This window comes from Harpia harpyja, chromosome 1 (assembly GCF_026419915.1).
Source record: "Harpia harpyja isolate bHarHar1 chromosome 1, bHarHar1 primary haplotype, whole genome shotgun sequence".
Taxonomy (NCBI): Eukaryota; Metazoa; Chordata; class Aves; order Accipitriformes; family Accipitridae; genus Harpia; species Harpia harpyja.
This window is the reverse complement of record NC_068940.1, coordinates 54,376,508-54,393,604: the sequence shown is the minus strand read 5'-3', so window position 1 is coordinate 54,393,604 and position 17,097 is coordinate 54,376,508. Positions and strand designations below refer to the sequence as shown.

At 38.0% G+C, this 17,097-nt stretch overlaps 1 protein-coding gene across 3 annotated transcripts in view; it reads left to right on the top strand.

Annotated features, from left to right (window-relative positions):
- Window positions 1-17,097, top strand: part of DNAJC13 (DnaJ heat shock protein family (Hsp40) member C13) — a 57,220-nt gene that overhangs the window by 20,515 nt on the left and 19,608 nt on the right. For 2 of the 3 annotated variants that reach the window (XR_008236410.1, XM_052795112.1), the window contains exons 17-36: window positions 949-1,070; window positions 2,260-2,335; window positions 3,370-3,465; window positions 3,617-3,760; window positions 4,913-4,927; window positions 5,435-5,517; window positions 6,742-6,895; window positions 9,095-9,198; window positions 9,276-9,435; window positions 10,466-10,528; window positions 10,861-10,962; window positions 11,115-11,219; window positions 11,619-11,821; window positions 12,284-12,368; window positions 12,841-12,995; window positions 13,930-13,975; window positions 14,195-14,349; window positions 14,973-15,174; window positions 15,925-16,040; window positions 16,884-16,962. Coding sequence is in view for 2 of the 3 variants with exons in the window: in XM_052795112.1 (XP_052651072.1) it covers window positions 949-1,070; window positions 2,260-2,335; window positions 3,370-3,465; window positions 3,617-3,760; window positions 4,913-4,927; window positions 5,435-5,517; window positions 6,742-6,895; window positions 9,095-9,198; window positions 9,276-9,435; window positions 10,466-10,528; window positions 10,861-10,962; window positions 11,115-11,219; window positions 11,619-11,821; window positions 12,284-12,368; window positions 12,841-12,995; window positions 13,930-13,975; window positions 14,195-14,349; window positions 14,973-15,174; window positions 15,925-16,040; window positions 16,884-16,962 (2,265 nt within the window). In the remaining variant the exon portion in view is untranslated. The remainder of the gene's footprint in view (window positions 1-948; window positions 1,071-2,259; window positions 2,336-3,369; window positions 3,466-3,616; window positions 3,761-4,912; window positions 4,928-5,434; window positions 5,518-6,741; window positions 6,896-9,094; window positions 9,199-9,275; window positions 9,436-10,465; window positions 10,529-10,860; window positions 10,963-11,114; window positions 11,220-11,618; window positions 11,822-12,283; window positions 12,369-12,840; window positions 12,996-13,929; window positions 13,976-14,194; window positions 14,350-14,972; window positions 15,175-15,924; window positions 16,041-16,883; window positions 16,963-17,097) is intronic. The other variant, XM_052795120.1, reaches the window with a different exon arrangement.

The window sequence follows — 17,097 nt, the reverse complement described above, 5'->3', positions numbered from 1 at the left end:
TATTTCCTGGGATACATTTCCAGATGGAGTGGGACTGGGATTAGCAGGCAGTAGTGTCCCAGAGCAGACTAGTGATGTCAGCCTCTGCTCTTGCTCTTTCTGCTTCAACAAAGGTTGATTTGGCTTTGTTAGTTTCCATACTATGTGATGTGTGGACCAAGTCCATACTTCTCAAGGGCTGCTCATGGTTGTTGCAGGGTGACCTTGTGAACTGACTCTCAACACTTCCTGTGTTGAAATTCAGGGCTTAAGTTAGTGCTTCATCATATCACAATGGCTTATGCATCTGAAATGCATCTAGTACTTTCTTGAAAGGAAGTGAATGAACACTTGAAATAGAGGTTGTACAGGCCTGCAAGTTTCCACTGATATATCTGATAACATTAGCTAAAAGTTGCTATGGTGTTCATTACAACTATCATTTGAACTATAGTAGGACATGGGGAAGTAAAAATGCAGCGAAAGCTTTTTCTTCACTATTCATTGTAACTAATGTATCTTGACTGAGTGACAGTCTCATCCATGTGGCTATCTAAACTGAACAGCACCAGTTATTCTTAAATGGTTGCTGCTGACTGAAGTCAAGCATCAAGCAATTACTTGTGGTTGTCATTCTTTGTTTAACCCTAATTTGCAATTGCAGTGTGGAAATGGTACTTGTAAATGTACTGCCAGCCTCCTGACCTATGATGGGAGACATGCATCTTGTCCTGTCCAGTTACTGTCCTTATGGATATAACTACCAATTAATCTGGTCTGTGGCTTTACTACAACTTTGATCAGTTGCTGTTGAGAACTTGCACTTAAAGCCCATCATACTATAGCTTCTGGCTTTTGGATATTAGTTGACATAATTGATGGTCAAGAAGGCCTTAGAACTGTAGACTAAGATAAAAGCAGCTTAACTAAGATTCTTTCTTTAGTAATCATCTTGCCCTGTTTCCAAAGGAAGGAGACAAAGAGATTGCTACCAAAATGCAAGATCTTGCCCTCAGTGAAGGTGCCTTACCTCGTCACTTGCACACTGCTATGTTTACAATAAGCACAGATCAGAGGATGCTTACAAATAGGTATGTCAGTCTCACTTGATATATTATGTTTAAAAAGTCTAATGGCCTAGCTAACACTAGAAACATTGGGAGGTCAGGGGAGAAAACTTGCAGTTCTTTAGGAGAATGTTTTCTTCGGCAGCTGGTATGTTTAAGTAGAGCAAGCTTCAGCTGAGACTGTAGCCACTTAATGAACCTTTGATTATTTTTTTTGCCAAAATGGCACTTGGATTGGTTACTCATTAAAGGCTCAAGTTTTGATTTTTTTTTTCCTGAAAACATTCAGGGGAAGAAAAGGCAAGTAGAATGTCGAACTTGTAAAAAGGTTTAATTTTGTTATACAACTGTATAAATCCTGGTGTGCACACCTCAGACATCTTGCATGCAGTTAGGGTCACCCATCCTGTCAGAGAGAAGTCTCCTTATATAGAAATCATTCCATGAATTCAGCAGTCAGAAGAACTTGTGAGCTCTTGAAACTGGGCCTGAGGGCATGCTGAGGAAGATGAGTGATAATTCAATTACTTCCACCCAAATACAATATTATAGAAGCTTTAACTTGTATGGTCCTGAAGCACTTAAAGAGTTGCTAAGCAATGTAGTGACAAGTGGAACTTGTTGCCACTGTATGTCATTCAGGAGAGAGCTAGTATGAAACCGTCTGTCATATTAGTTCTGATTGGAGCTACTAATGACTTGATTGTAAGTGACACTTCAGTTCAATGCAGTAGAACCCTAGTGACAAATGTTGGCAGAAAGTGGAAGTTGGCATAGAAGACAGGCTCCCAGAAAGGCTTTCCTAGCCAATAACTGGTATTAAGAGCTTCAAGTGGAGCAGTTAACAGTTCTTGATGGTTTCTAGACTCTTAACTTTAACTGTAATGTAAGATTGACTGGATAAACTTACACTTAGTCATTAGATGTTTAGTTTCTGCTCTATTGCTCAAGTGTTCTTTTGAGGTCTAGATTAAAAAGCATGTGCTGCTACTGTTCCACTAACTTCACTGGAGCTTCTTAAAGGCCACACTTTAAAGCATGCCAAATATATACTTGAACTGGAACAATATAATGCTTTGTGCTCTTACTCACTCAAGAGCATGAAGCTCTTGCTCATCTTCATTTCACCAGCATGGTGAGGGTGTCAGTTTAGTGGTTTAAAAATCTGTTTAAAATACTAACTTGCAGTTTGTTATTTTGATGGCTTTTTCAGGCAGTTAAGTAGACATTTGGTTGGCCTCTGGACAGCTGAGAACAAAACTGCTATGAACTTGTTGAAACGCATCTTGGTGAGTAAAAATGGGATACGGAGTAGGGAAAGAATAAAATCTGAGAGCCTGTAGTGTTAGAAAACTTGGGATAGTCTATATAGTAAACACATCCCCTTTCCCCTCCAGGGGGGAAATCTAGCCTGGGAGGTCAGTCTGGCATCTGCTATTTGAAGGATATTGATGGCTAGTACAAAACATCTCAGATTCTTGAAGTATTCTGTTGCTTTCCTGCCACTTGTAAAATGGTGTATAATACACAGCTTAAAAATAAGGTGTCTGACTTTTTTTTCTTTATTAAAAGGACAAAGATGTGGGAGGCATAGTAAACATAGTCTCTAATACTTAGTTCCAGTTAAAAATTAAGGCAAGAGTTCTGTCTGTGCTTTCATGCCTGTCCAAATTTGTTTGCTTATAACATAGCTAAATTTATATATTGGCTAATACTTCCCATGTTCTTTCACCCTTACAGCCTCCTGAAAGGTTCTTGCTTAGGTTACTTCAGTGAAACTAGTTCAAAGAATAGTGTTGTAAGGAATTACTAAATCTGGAAAAATAGCAACTTTTAAATTCAAAATAGCAGTTCCTTCATTTCTGGCAGAGCAAACTGTCTTGATCTTGGTCACTATCTTCAGGAAGGCTTAGTTAAATGAGACTATCTCATTTCTAATGTCACATGCAACATTCAATCCATATCAGAGGATATGGATAGATTCTGGTGTTAGTGTATTCATCCCCCTCAATTGCTGTGGGTTCCACTCTTTTCTTCCTGCAGTCTTTGCCTTCATTAAGTGCTCATTTAAGAAATGGGATATAGGCAAGACCTCTGCTGTACCGAAGCTAATGATGTGCCTCTATTGAATTGTCCTGTTGAGGATGGTGGCATTTCACTAATAAAAGCAAAAAAGCTGCTTAGCTGTACCTCTTTGCTTTTAGAGTAGGATATAAATTCTGTTTTGAAATTTGTAATTTAAAGAAATTATCTTGTTACCTAATGTGATGGTTTCTGTTCCAGTAGCCATGTGTGTGCTTACACTGGTTTTAAATGTTTTTAGCCACCAGGTTTGCTGGCATACCTTGACAGTGCTGATCCTGTTCCTGAAAAAGATGCTGATAGGATGCATGTTAGAGATAACTTAAAAATTGCAACTGTAAGTAAATGTAGCTGTCTTACCTCCTCCATTATATAGATGTACAGTCTTAGTGACTTTTCTAATACAGACCCTTGACTGTAGCATTGACCTGCATCAAACATGTTGACAGACCTGCAACTGCAAATAACTAATAGGATTTATTCTGCAGGATCAGTATGGCAAGTTTAATAAAGTGCCAGAGTGGCAGAGACTGGCTGGAAAAGCTGCGAAGGAAGTTGAAAAGTTTGCCAAAGAGAAGGTGGATCTAGTCTTGATGCACTGGAGAGATAGAATGGGCATAGCTCAAAAAGAGGTAAAAGTATTTGAAGCTCTTCATTACAGCAACTTAACTACCTGTAGAAAGGAACACCTAGAACTCCATGAAATCAGAGGGAAGCTTGACAGTAATAGAAGTGTAGGAATGTGAGAAACTTCATAGCTCTGCTTCCTTTAGTAAACTCTCTGCCTCTTTCTAATGTTCATCTTGGGTTAGAAATGGGTTCCAGGGAGAATGTAAAGAAGGCAATTGGATTCATTCAGCATACATATTAAGGTTTAGCTGCTTCTTACTTTAGCCAAACTTACCAAACTGGACTGCAGCTTATGTGCGTATCTTCCAAGGTAATTATATAGCAGAATAGGAAATGCCTTAATGTGGCAAAACCACATGGCTTTTAAACTGCATTTAAACTATGGATATTCTTTATGCTAGTGGTATTTTAGTTATGGAACCTGCTTGAAGCTTAGTATTACCTTGAATATAGGTATCTTAATGCTTAAATTGCAACATAAGACTATACATAAACCATGGTTAAGATTGAAGTGTGACTGGTTTGATCTCATAAGAGGATAGCTCAAGCATTGCTTGAGTTCTTACTGTTGGTCTCCTTTTTCCTTTCATTTTATTGTCATGTTCTGTATGACAGACTTCTTGAATCATGAGATGTTTCCCTTAACTTTCTTTAGTCTCCTGACTAAGCTTGTTTTTATGCATTCTAAAAGTGAAACAAGCTATTATATATGCAAGGAAGGATGAAAAGGACAATATCGAGTATTGAAAATGCCTGTGTCTGTGCTTGATTTAAATAACAATAAGCTTTAATTCAGGGAAGCCTTAACTTGGTAAAATCTAGCTGAAGTTTGATGTGGATAGCCATGCAGAATTTTGACAGGTAATATTTCTGGAATAAATGGTGAACTAGGTTCAAAACAAAGTATTAATGGAGAAATCTGGAAAACAGTGGCGGAAGGGCAAATTGTACTTTAAACATCTTGTCTAGATACTGAGTTTAAACAATCATGGTTCTGTCTGGAGTTCTGAGCAGTTTAATTTTGCAGTAAATGTATGCAAGTGTAGCTTGGAAAGGGTAGTAGCAAGTTTGGTATTACCACTTTGAATTACTTTGGTGGCTGTGGCTTGTTAAATGTACCTTTTCTTTTTCTTCCAACTTTCCATCACAATCAGGACAGAAACAATATGGTGAGTCTGTATATCTCTGCCACTTGTGTGGATTACGTTGCTCAGACTTCTGCTTGCATGTGGTACCTCATGTAAAGTATAACACTGATTTCATGCTTGATCAAACTAGGGAACCTTTCAGTGGCTAAGTCAGGTTTGTGACTTATTTCTGTGACTTGCTCTAGTTATTTCCTTTCAACAGCAAAGCATTCTTGTGGGTTTTCCCTTCTATCAGCTTTGGAGCTGATGAGTGCTTATGGTGATGGGAATGAAGCCTTTCTCAGGGCTAACTTGCTTCTAAATGAATGACTTGTTAAACAGCTGAAAGGTTCTCTGGCATGATTTAACTTGGTGTAAATAACACTTGTGAAAGTCTGTTGCTACTACTTGCTAGAAAAGGAGACCTTATTAATGATACTTAACTTAGTGTGGCTTTTGAAGGAATAAAAAACCCCAGCTTCTTATTTTAAAAAGGGAAAATGGGGAGTATCTGTTTCTACTAACTTCTTAAATTTGGCTCTTTTGCAGAACATTATTCAAAAGCCAGTGATATTAAGGAAACGACGCCAAAGAATAAAAATAGAAGCAAACTGGGATCTCTTCTATTACAGGTAAAATACTAAGATTAATATGATGGTCTCTGATACGAGTTACTACCTGGCTGGATATTTTTGTTAATATCTTCTGAGTTGCTGTGACTTGATTCCTATTTCTGCCTTCCTTGAAACAGTGCAAGTGCTTTGTAACAGGAACTTATGAAAAATGAAATTCTAAGATATGCTTAAGGATTTCGATTGTTGAGGAAAGGGGGAAATTTGGAAAGCTTCTTAAATGTCATCAAACTACATCTTCTTTTCCTTTGAATCAAAAGGAAGAGTGAGCCACAAACTGCAGGTGCAGATCTGCATGATGTCAAAGGCTAAGCAAAGTAGCACTGAAAAGCATTGTGGTGTTTGCATCAACCTGTGAGCTACTCAAGATGTTTTAACTTGAATTGGAATAAAAATGAGCTTAAGGCAGGCAAAAGGAAAACACATGGATGTGGGATTTCAAATAGTGCCACAGGTCCTAAATACAGCTTGATTACCTGTGAGTTCTTAAAACTGTCAAAGTTTACAATGGAGGGGCCTCCATCTGAAAAAAAGAGATTATCATTTTACTTTGGCTAGGGGTTTTATGTTAAATAGACTAGTAAAGTTTGACTGTTCAACAAACTATGAAAGCAAGCTTGGGGAAATTCCATAAACTTGACTGTTTGATTCAGTGCTTAATGTTTCTAAAGGTCAAAAATAGTCCATTCTGCACAAGTGTTGCATGAAAGGAAAATTTGCCTGCTCCTAAACTTCAAGTACTAAAAGTGCTGCTCTCAGCCAGTCTCTGGATCCAAAGGCTGTTTTGTAACTGCTGCTGAAGAATGTCTACTGACTGTCTTGTGACACTTGAGACATCAACTTCTATTTTCCTGCATGAACTACTTTTTTTAAAACATACACTTGGTATGTGCATGTTTGCTGCCCTGGGTTATTGTTCACTTGTAGCCCTTACTGACAGATACAACGAATAGCTTGTGCATCTCCTGGTCATCAACTATATGCAGATAACAAATTGAGCCAAAAGGGATGACAACAGGTATGCTTTAGTTTAGGCTGACCTCCATGACTATGAAAGCACTATACAAGTGAACACCCATAATTACTCTAACAAACTAGAGACCACTACTCAGTGCCTTCTAATTAAGGTCCACTAATGCTAATCTTCCCTAGCTTGTCAGCTGAGTCTTGTCTGCCTTTCAGATGATGTTTTGTGGGATTTAAACTATGTGACTTCTTTCTTAGATTTCTTCAGGATCATGCTAGATCAAACTTGATTTGGAACTTCAAAACGCGGGAAGAACTGAGAGATACTCTTGAGTCTGAGATGAGAGCGTTTAATATTGACCGAGAACTTGGTAGTGCTAATGTTATCTCATGGAACCACCAGGAGTTTGAGGTAAAAGACCCACCACAGGAGAAACTACATATGTAAAATATGTCTACTTAAAATGTCACTTTTCTGTCTGTAACTACATGAGTGAATCTTGTGTTGACAATCCCTACTGCAAGCTAGAATTCTTTTGGGGTTATGGAATAAACTGCTAAGGCTTGAGGCTGTGAACAGGTACTATTGTTCAGTGTCACTTGGCAAAACTGAAACCTCTTCAGCCTGACAAATGACACTGTAGAGATGAAACATTGATCAGAACCCTTGATGTATTCTTGCATTAAGAGGAAAAGAGAAGAGTTGGTGTTAAATTGTTAAGATAAGTCATACTTGTTCTTGAATGTGCTCCATCAGACTTGTTTTGGGTAGTTTCACAAGTCACTTCTTCCTGATAGCAAGTTCCTTGTCTTTATTTCCATCATGTTTCAGTGATGCTAAGGCTGTTAAATACTGGGTTGCCAAACCCTGAATAGGTTATGTGGCTAAAACCACACTGCTCTGTAAATTATAGAGGATACTGTTTTCACATTCTAGGAACAGCAATACCTAAAGTTAAAATAGCCTTTCAGGCTTCTGCAGAGCAATTGGTATGGTCCTACTTGGCTTTCTCAAAACAACTTGCAAGATGTTTTCAAGTAATGTGCTAGTAGGCACTTTCTGTACTCTACTCTTATCTCCAGTATTGTTATGGTTCCACCCAGTTTTAGTTAATGTGTAATGCTAAAGTAAATCAAGGCTACACTTGAATTCAACTCTAAGATATTCTTAGATATTCCCAATGCCATCCTTGTCACAGTACAGTTTTCTAGTTGAAATTTGAGCAGAGGACTACTAATGAAATGAGTAAACTGCTGCTTTTGAGGAATTCTCAGTTGACTATTCTGGTAAAGCAAAGAATTGCAAGGCATCGAGCTAATGCTTTAGGAGAAAGAACTATTTTATGTATGCAGCTTATCCCTATCACAGCTACAGATTACTTCTTACCTTGATGCAGTAAATAGCTAAGTTTGGGTTTGGACTGGCATTTCTTGCATGGGCATTTAGCTTTCAAAGTTTTCTTCAAGTATGGGTCAGGCACAGGACTTCTGGGCACCACAGTGTCTGCTATCCCAACTCTGTCTCTGTACTTTAGAGGTCCTAACTGGGGCAGAATCAAAAGTACAGATCTGAAACTTAGTAATATAGGTTTCCCGCCTGCACTTTGCTCTCTTATGTGGCTTATGCTGCTGGAATGTATCACTGCATTCTTGCAGTTACAGCCCAGGATGCTTTGGGACTGGCTTCAGGGGGCTTCTGTAACACTGTCTTTTGAACAGCTGCTGTCTCAGATTTGCTTTTAAATATTTTAAATGAATACTTTATCAGGCTATGCTGTAAGTATTTGAACTAACTATGTAGTGGTGACAAAGGCTTCTCTGCCAGCTGTGGAACCTGTCACTTTGCCAAGGGGGATAGTGCTTGAGGTTGCTCTGGAAGTGTACTAGTTAGTGGGATGTCTTTGTATCACATGCTGTGGTCAAATCTGTAGATAACTTTGTGGCCTCATGATAGTGGCCTGCAAACTATAGATAAGAAAAACCACTGTACAGAGCGGCTTTTGTGGTATGTTTATGTGGTACCTTTAAATGTGGTGCTTGCCAAATGCTTAAAACCACTGAGCATTGAGGCATCTGGTGAAATGTAATGTAGTTGCTCTGAAGTTAATGATGGCTGTCACTGTGCAATTTCACTTCAGCTTCTTGGTGTGTATACTGATGCCTCTAGGCTGTTATTACCCAGCATAATAGCAAGTATAACTAGTAATTACATCATGCTTCTGTTTCATACTTGTAGTAACATCGAGTGAAATACCTTGCAATGGAGTAACTACTTACTAAAGCTTGAGTCACTGAATACATAATGTATTTTGTAAGTTTAGTTAATAAAACCAGCTGATATTAAAAACAAGTGACTTAAAGGCTGGAAGCTGGGATTTCAGTAAGATGGGAAACTTCATTTGTTCTGGGGAGGAACAATAGTGTATGGCATATTTTGTAGATGTGTGTTTCTTTAATGGCAAACTTGCAGATTTCAGTCTTCCTCAGACTGTAGGAGGGGTTGCTGACCTTGTTGAGTTTATGGATGCAAGCAAGTGCAGTCTTGCTATGCAAGAAAACTTAATGAAGGAGAAACAGTGTTTACTGTTAAGTAACTTGTTCTGTGTTACAGGTAAAATACGAGTGCCTTTCTGAGGAAATAAAAATAGGGGATTATTATCTAAGATTGCTACTGGAAGAAGATGAAACAGAAGAAAGTGGAGCAATCAAAAAATCGTGAGACATTATTAAGATCGTATCTCATTCTCAAGGTCTTTGTTTTGTTTTCTTCACTAAAATCTCATCTTTCTTAGATATGAATTCTTCAATGAACTCTATCATCGCTTCTTGCTTACCCCAAAAGTGAATATGAAATGCTTATGTCTGCAAGCATTGGCCATTGTTTATGGAAGATGTCATGAAGAAATAGGACCATTTTCTGATACCAAGTACATTGTTGGGATGTTGGAAAGGGTAAGAATTATTTAAAATTACTTGACACAATAGTTAACATACAGCTAGTCCAACATACGTTCACATCCTTCAAGTTGCTGTGAAACCAGAGTTTTGGTTTTACAGAATGTGAAGCTGCAGCATGAATACTTTTCACCCCCATGCTGTCACCAAGTGTTCCTAGTATCTCCCCTTGATTCAGTTGAAGTTTCACTAAAAAAACCTGCTGATAATAAAGGTATTTCAAACTAGTATCTTTATATCTGCATTTTGTTAGTCAACAGGTTTTCAGGTTGTACAGAAATAGTGTGAAGGAACTTTGTGTGATATTAATCTTGTGCTTGCTTTTGAAAAAATGCAGAAGCATAAAGCTTTTTAAGAGGAGAACCTTGTTCCATGTTGCATTACTTTGAAATACTGACTTCAAGAGTAGTAGCAACAGCCCCAGAGCTAATGAAATGGTAGCCTTAGATGCGTACATATGATGGATTAGATTTTTAGTGGTATCTACTTTGCCCTTTAAGTGTCTGTTAAGGTATGTCTGACAACTGATACAGCTTGCAAAAATACATTTTCATGCAGTCTGTAGAAAGGGTTCTTTGCTAATGTCAGTATGGGTTTTAGATATGGCTATTGTAAGTGAAACTGAACCAATGCAGTCTTGTTATTTTGCCTTGACTCTTGATAGTCTCACCAGAGATGTAACATCAAAGACCCAATCTGTCTGCTGGCTGAAAGCATTCTCTTTTTCTCTTGTACTTGTTAACTGGCTCACTGGGGAATCCAAATGTTGTACCTTTAGAACAACAGACTTAGCAGAAAAGTGGGTTTGAATGTCGGACCCAGCGCAACAAAGGGGATGGAAGGCAACAAGGCCTTGCTGCCTCAGAGGCAGAAAACTACATTTATTAGTTGTGCATGAAACTGGACATGTAATAATCAGCAGTTTTATCCTGGGCATGGAAGAAGTAAATAGTGCAACTATTGACTTTTGAAGGCAACTTCTAGTATGTGCTATCAAATACTAACTTGTTATCTTCCATTGCAATAGTGCACTGACAGGCTTGAGCGGGACAGATTGATACTGTTTCTCAACAAGCTGATCCTAAATAAGGTAAGGTGGACATGTACACTTAACAGTAGTTTATTGGTCTTTCAGCTGTATAAAATGGTCTGAACTAGTCTTTCGGTGTTAACTTGAGCAAAAATTCAAGTCTTGAGGAAGTCTTAAAACAATGTTTGGTACAGCTTTCTGGGATGTGGTAGTTATTTACTGGTGAGAAAGCTGAAGGAAATGTGTAGATATTGTGGTGATTATACCATTCTAGTCAGTTCAGAGAATGATTTGACTTTTCTCCTGGTCACTTATTTGAATAAAACTGTTCAGTACTTGTAACAACTCTTGTCTAGAAAATGCTGGTGTTAACTCAGTTTATCCATTAACAGAAAAATGTGAAGGACCTTATGGATTCAAATGGCATTAGAATCCTTGTAGATCTGCTTACTCTGGCACATCTTCACACAAGCAGAGCTACAGTCCCTCTGCAGGTATGTGGCCTTTGTTTCTTACTACTCATATGTTGCTTTGCTAAAAGGACAATTCTTAAAAAATAAAAAAACCAATGTCCTTTTCACATTTCCTGTAGAAATGTGATATTTACACTGAAGCTAAAGCTATTCTTATAAACATTAACTTCTAGAGCAATGTGATTGAGGCGGCACCTGATATGAAGAGGGAAAGTGAGAAAGAATGGTACTTTGGCAATGCTGACAAAGAAAGGAGTGGTCCTTACAGCTTTCAAGAGGTACCTGTCAGCTTCAAACTCTCTAACTTGACAAATTATTTTCATCCTGGTGACTGGGTGTGTTTCAAATGGTGAGAGGACAAACTGTAAACAATGCTAATCTATATTCTCTAAGTAACTCTTTAAATAAGGATTAAAGCTAGATAAGAGACTTGATGTTGTGCCAAGAACCACAGCCTTTTTGGTAAGGCTGCCTACCCCTCCATGCCCCAATTATGCTACAGTTAATCTGTCAACTTTTACTTCATGTTTCCGGACAGTTATAAACACGTTGGAATTTCATGCAACTATAGTAGTCTGCCATACAGCAGTTAAAAGCTTGTCTTGAGTGTGAATGTTTAGGAGCAAAGCTAGCTCTGAATGCTGAATCAACTAAGTTTATCTCTAATCTCACAACAGATGCAGGAACTATGGAACAGTGGAAAGCTGACTTCAAAAACACGTTGCTGGGCTCAAGGTATGGATGGCTGGCGACCATTACAGGTCATACCTCAGCTGAAGTGGTGCTTGCTTGCCAGTGGCCAGCCTGTGTTGAATGAGACTGACCTTGCCACACTTATACTCAACATGCTCATCACAATGTGTGGATATTTTCCCAGCAGGTAAACACTAATTTTCAGCAGAAGTGGTTAACTTTCTCTGGCAGATGTATAAATTCTATCTTGAAGCTTTTCTTAAAAACCAAGCAGTACATTCATGAACTGTATTAAAGAGCCTCTTACGTAGGAGTAATTAATTCTGCAGGCAAATAGAGAGTTTGTAAATGAGACAATACTAGTACTGTGAAAGGGACTGCAAGAATGACTGCACAAGCTATGTGTGTTTCTAATGTATAGCAGTGTAGTCTCACTCTTGCAGGCAGGCTCTAGTTTAACTTAAAGCTGCTTTAATGTGTAACATTAAGCCACACTTATCAAGTCTAACAACAAACTTTGAAGTTAACAAAAAAAACCAGGCACTGAATGTGATCTCAATAGCCTGATACTTATGGCTTAATGAAGTTGTTCATTCTTGAAAGAGAAAAGGCATATGTATGCTTACTGCTGTGCTGCTTTATTTTTTAGGGATCAAGACAATGCCATTATAAGACCTCTGCCTAGAGTGAAAAGGCTTTTGTCAGATAGTACTTGCCTTCCTCATATCACTCAGGTAAGTAACTCTTTGAAAATGTATCTGGATGAGCAAGTTTTACTTACTCAACCATCTTCCCTATGGGAATAGTTTAAGTGGGACAAACACATCAAATGACATCTGTAATGTTCTGTAGATCTCTGGACAAGCAGTTGTTTACTTCACTGGGTGTTGTTACAAATTTCAATACTAATAAATGTTTCCTCCATTCTTGGAGATACTGAAAAGCCATCTCGAGATAGTCCGTGGCAACCAGCTGTAGGTGACCCTGCTTTTCAGCAGGGGGGGTTGACAAGATGACCTCCAGAGGTCCTTCCAACTTTAAGTGTTTTGTGATTCAAACCTGTTATTTTTGGGCTGAAGCTTCTTTAACTGAAATTCTTGTAAGTTTACTGGCTTATCCCAATACTGAATTAATTAAAACTTCAATTTTGGCTAGGTAACTTGCACAACTCAAGCAGCTAATGTAAATGCTTGTGTTTGATTTCAGCTATTACTGACTTTTGATCCTATCCTTGTGGAAAAAGTTGCTAAATTGCTCTTTCATGTCATGCAAGATAACCCTCAGTTACCTCGTTTTTATCTGAGTGGAGTATTCTTCTTTATCATGATGTACACGGGTTCCAACGTACTTCCTATTGCAAGGTGAGGAAAAAGAATAGCTAAAAATACCTCTTGACCAGTCATGCTCTGAATGCTCCAGAGTGTGGCTTGCTAGAACCAACATGAGATTGCAAGCAAACACCATCTAGAATTGCTTCCACATGGTCTAGTCAGTCACTGAAGTGAATTGCTTATGACCCTGGTAGGGAGGGAACAAGAGCATGTCTGATCATATAGTTCTAACAGTACAACTAGGCACGGCTTAATGTAGAAGAACAAATCATTATAGGTGCTAAAGAGTACTAATATAGGCTACTGATATGCTAATGTAGTTTTTGATAGTAATTGGGTATCAAAAGCGGTGGAAAAATCTAATACCCTGTTTAGTATTGAAGCCTAAAACAGTTAAGTCAGCTTGTACTACCTGACACAGATGCACTGCATGTGCAGGTGGCTATTGCAGTTCATTCCAGTACTGTTCCTCTAAATCCAACAGTTCATAAAAAGCTATTGTACAATTCCAGTTAAGTCTCTTCTATAGCAAAATGCATTGGGAAATGATTGCATGTTTACATGATGACTCTAGTGTAACACGACTGTCAGCAGTTAGTGTAAGATCACCTTGTTTCATCCCTGCAATGATGATCTAAGGGTGCAGGGAGAGGTTTGTAGGGAAAGGTTGTCTGTGTCTCGTATCAGCTTCTTTTTTGTGTGTGTGTGAAGAAAACAAGCTTTCAGGAACAAGACTTTCAAACTGAAATGATCAACATAAGGCAACATTTATAACATGGGAGTGCTTAACTTGGTGGAGTTCCCAAGGATTTGATGGACTTTGTACAGACATTCATTCAATTGTTGCTGTTACTCTGATATCAAAGTAAATGGGACTTGCCGGCTGGGCTGTGTTGGTCTGCTTATCTTTCAAAGGTGCCTTAAGTATCAATTAAACAGAAAATAACTGCTGTTTCTCTTCTAGGTTTTTGAAATACACACATACAAAACAAGCTTTCAAGTCTGAAGAAGTGAGTAGATTGCAAAAGTAACTACCTCTGTTTCCAAATAGTTTTGCAGACCACCTGTAGTTGTTTTAGCAATACTTGATGCTTGTTCTTTCTCTAAGTTCTCAAGAGTTACAATTTAAGAACTATAAGGGAAAAGTGGGTGGGTTTTTTAGATCTCTAGTTGGTTAGCAAGACTGAATTCAGATTACCTTTGAGATGACAATGTGATCTCTTCTCTAGACAAAAGGTCAAGATATAGTTCAAAGAAGTATACTTGGACATATTCTTCCTGAAGCAATGGTGTGTTATTTAGAAAACTATGAACCAGAAAAATTTTCTGAGATATTCCTTGGAGAATTTGACACTCCAGAAGCAATTTGGAGCAATGAAATGAGGTAACTGTTTTCTGTCAGAGGGACAAATAAAACTGAACTACATCTCATGCTGAAGAGGTCTTGTCTTTGACATGTCTAAAGAAAGCTGAAAATACCTGGATTCCATGGTTTCATTACTTCCCTCTGTTTGCCTTCTGCAAGGGCAATGTCCTGCATTGCCCTCTGCTCCTATCAGAAGTAACAGGGGTGGGGGGAGCAGAATTGGCAGCAGGGAAGGGGAATATTTCCCTGAACATCTGACAATATGCTTTACATTTGCCTCTATCATACTTAAGTTCCTTTCATGAGTGGAGACTTTCACTATTTATGTGGGCTGCTTTATACTTTACTCATTTATTACCAGCACCTGTCTAGGAGATATACCTCTAATATTACAATACATTTTTAGGGTCTCCCAAAAAGTAAAGAGGTGTTGCAGAAAGGCAAAATGTCACTTTACATTGTTTTTAATAAACTAGTTTTCATGGCATTGAAATAGCTTTATAACAGAGTAGGACGTGAATCCTATTCTGAATCCCTTCTGAAATGTGGGAAACTACTAAGGAAAACTTTTTCAGAAGAAATCATTGTCACTGAGGATTGAGGACTGCTTGGCAAGTGTTAAATCAAACTTTAACTTTTAGGCGTCTTATGATAGAGAAGATTGCTGCTCATCTTGCTGACTTCACCCCTCGTCTTCAAAGCAATACAAGAGCACTCTACCAATACTGTCCTATCCCAGTTATCAACTATCCACAACTGGAAAATGAGCTGTTCTGTAATATTTATTACCTCAAGCATCTCTGTGATATACTTAGATTTCCAGACTGGCCAATTAAAGATCCAGTAAGTAAGAAGTATTTAGGATTCGTTTGGTTCTTGGTCTTTCAGAGTCCTAAAAGTGGGATTTGTAATGAAAAGTAAGGAAATAAAATGCTAGGTTTGCAAGCAACTGATCCTGACTTTCAGTTCATAAGCAAATATGTTAAACATTTCTTTATCTTGAAGCAGAATAGTCTTCATGCCATATAGCCACCGCATGTTAAGTATATCCTCCCTGTGGTGACTACTAAAAAAGCAAAATAAAGCATCCAAGAAACTTCAGAGTGTTTCAGTGAACCTCAAGAGATTGGGGTGGGGTGGGGGAAATCATCACTTCTGGGTTCTTACTTGTCCACACTGGACAAGAAACTGAGCTAACTTGGTATCAGTACGCTACCTGAATTGATGAGATCTTTTTGATACAAGTCTATGGTCTAGATCTGTCTAAGCAGCTTTACTTACTCATGCAGCTTTGTTGCAGTTTTTGTAGTATCGAGATGTGAACTGCATACAATTTAAGTGATTCTTCCTCTTTTAATGTGACTTTTACATAAACCTTTTAATCTTAAGGTGCTCTTAAAATACAGCACTGCAGTGAAGCAAAGTCTTAATCACTTACTGACTGGAGGGGGAAGCACAGTTACTGAAGTTAAAAGGATTAGGTCTTAGGGTGATGAGTGATAAGGATTCATTAATAAAGCAGCACTTGTTTAATAAAGATGATGTGTACTGGTGTCAGCATAAATGAAACAATAATAAATTGTAATTATTTAGGTTAAACTGTTGAAAGATACACTAGAAGCTTGGAAGAAGGAGGTAGAAAAGAAGCCACCTACCATGTCAATAGATGATGCTTATGAAGTCCTTAACCTTCCCAAAGGACAAGGCCAGTAAGTTGTTTTCATTATTTAAAGTTGTATAAGTACATTTACATAAACTCTGTATGCTGAACAAACTGAAGTTTCTTATCTTGGTACTTGCAACCAATTAGTGGTACCAGTTCAGTTATGTCTAGCACCTACTTATTTCACAGTGGAAGATTGCTTTATGTAAAAAGAAACAAAGCTTGAAAGTACAACTCCAGTGTTTGAAAGAATAATTGTAAAGTGTTCAGATAAGCTGAAACTGGGGAAATAATGCTTTGATTTCTGTTTTAAAGCATTCACTAGGCTGTTGTACAGGACAAGCATATTAGACTCAAGCATAGTGAGAAAATGTGGCAGAGCTTGATTATGTTCACAGTGGAACTTTGTTTCTCTAATTATCCTTCTTCCCCCTGCCAAATATTGTCCTTTTTCTTGGTGTTAATATCCTTAGGATGTTTTACCTCCTTTCTTGCCACTGGTTTCTGACTTAGAAGAGAACTGACAGCACTTTGTATTTATTCTTCAAGAACAGTGCACTTACTACAAATCATGAACTACTAACTTTTACCACTTATAGCTTATTTAGACTCTTCATTTAGAAGATTCAGGGACTTCAAGGACTTTCTGGTTTAGTGTATTCAGTACAAGAGGTACTAAAATACTTTCTAAAATTTTTTTCTTTTGTGTGGTCATGTGATTACCCCTGCTCAGTGTCAGCTGATGAAGCAGGATTTTCAAATTGAAATATGAGAGCTTTGTAGTTTTCACTTACTTGCAGTCTACTATGAGTACTGTTGTCAGAATCTAGGCTTGTTTTTCTGGCTTTTTTTGATGTTACTCAATGTAATGGGACTTATTTTCTCATAGGCATGATGAAAGCAAGATCAGGAAAGCTTATTTCAGGCTGGCGCAAAAATATCACCCGGACAAGAATCCAGAAGGCAGGGTATGTACAATGCAAATTTGTGGTGTTATAAAGTGGGGGACAAATTCAGCTGTTATATGTATTAAGAATTCTGAAATGCCCACTTAAATTTTCTTTCTCCCTTTTAAAAACTATGCCCTAGATGAATACTAGAAT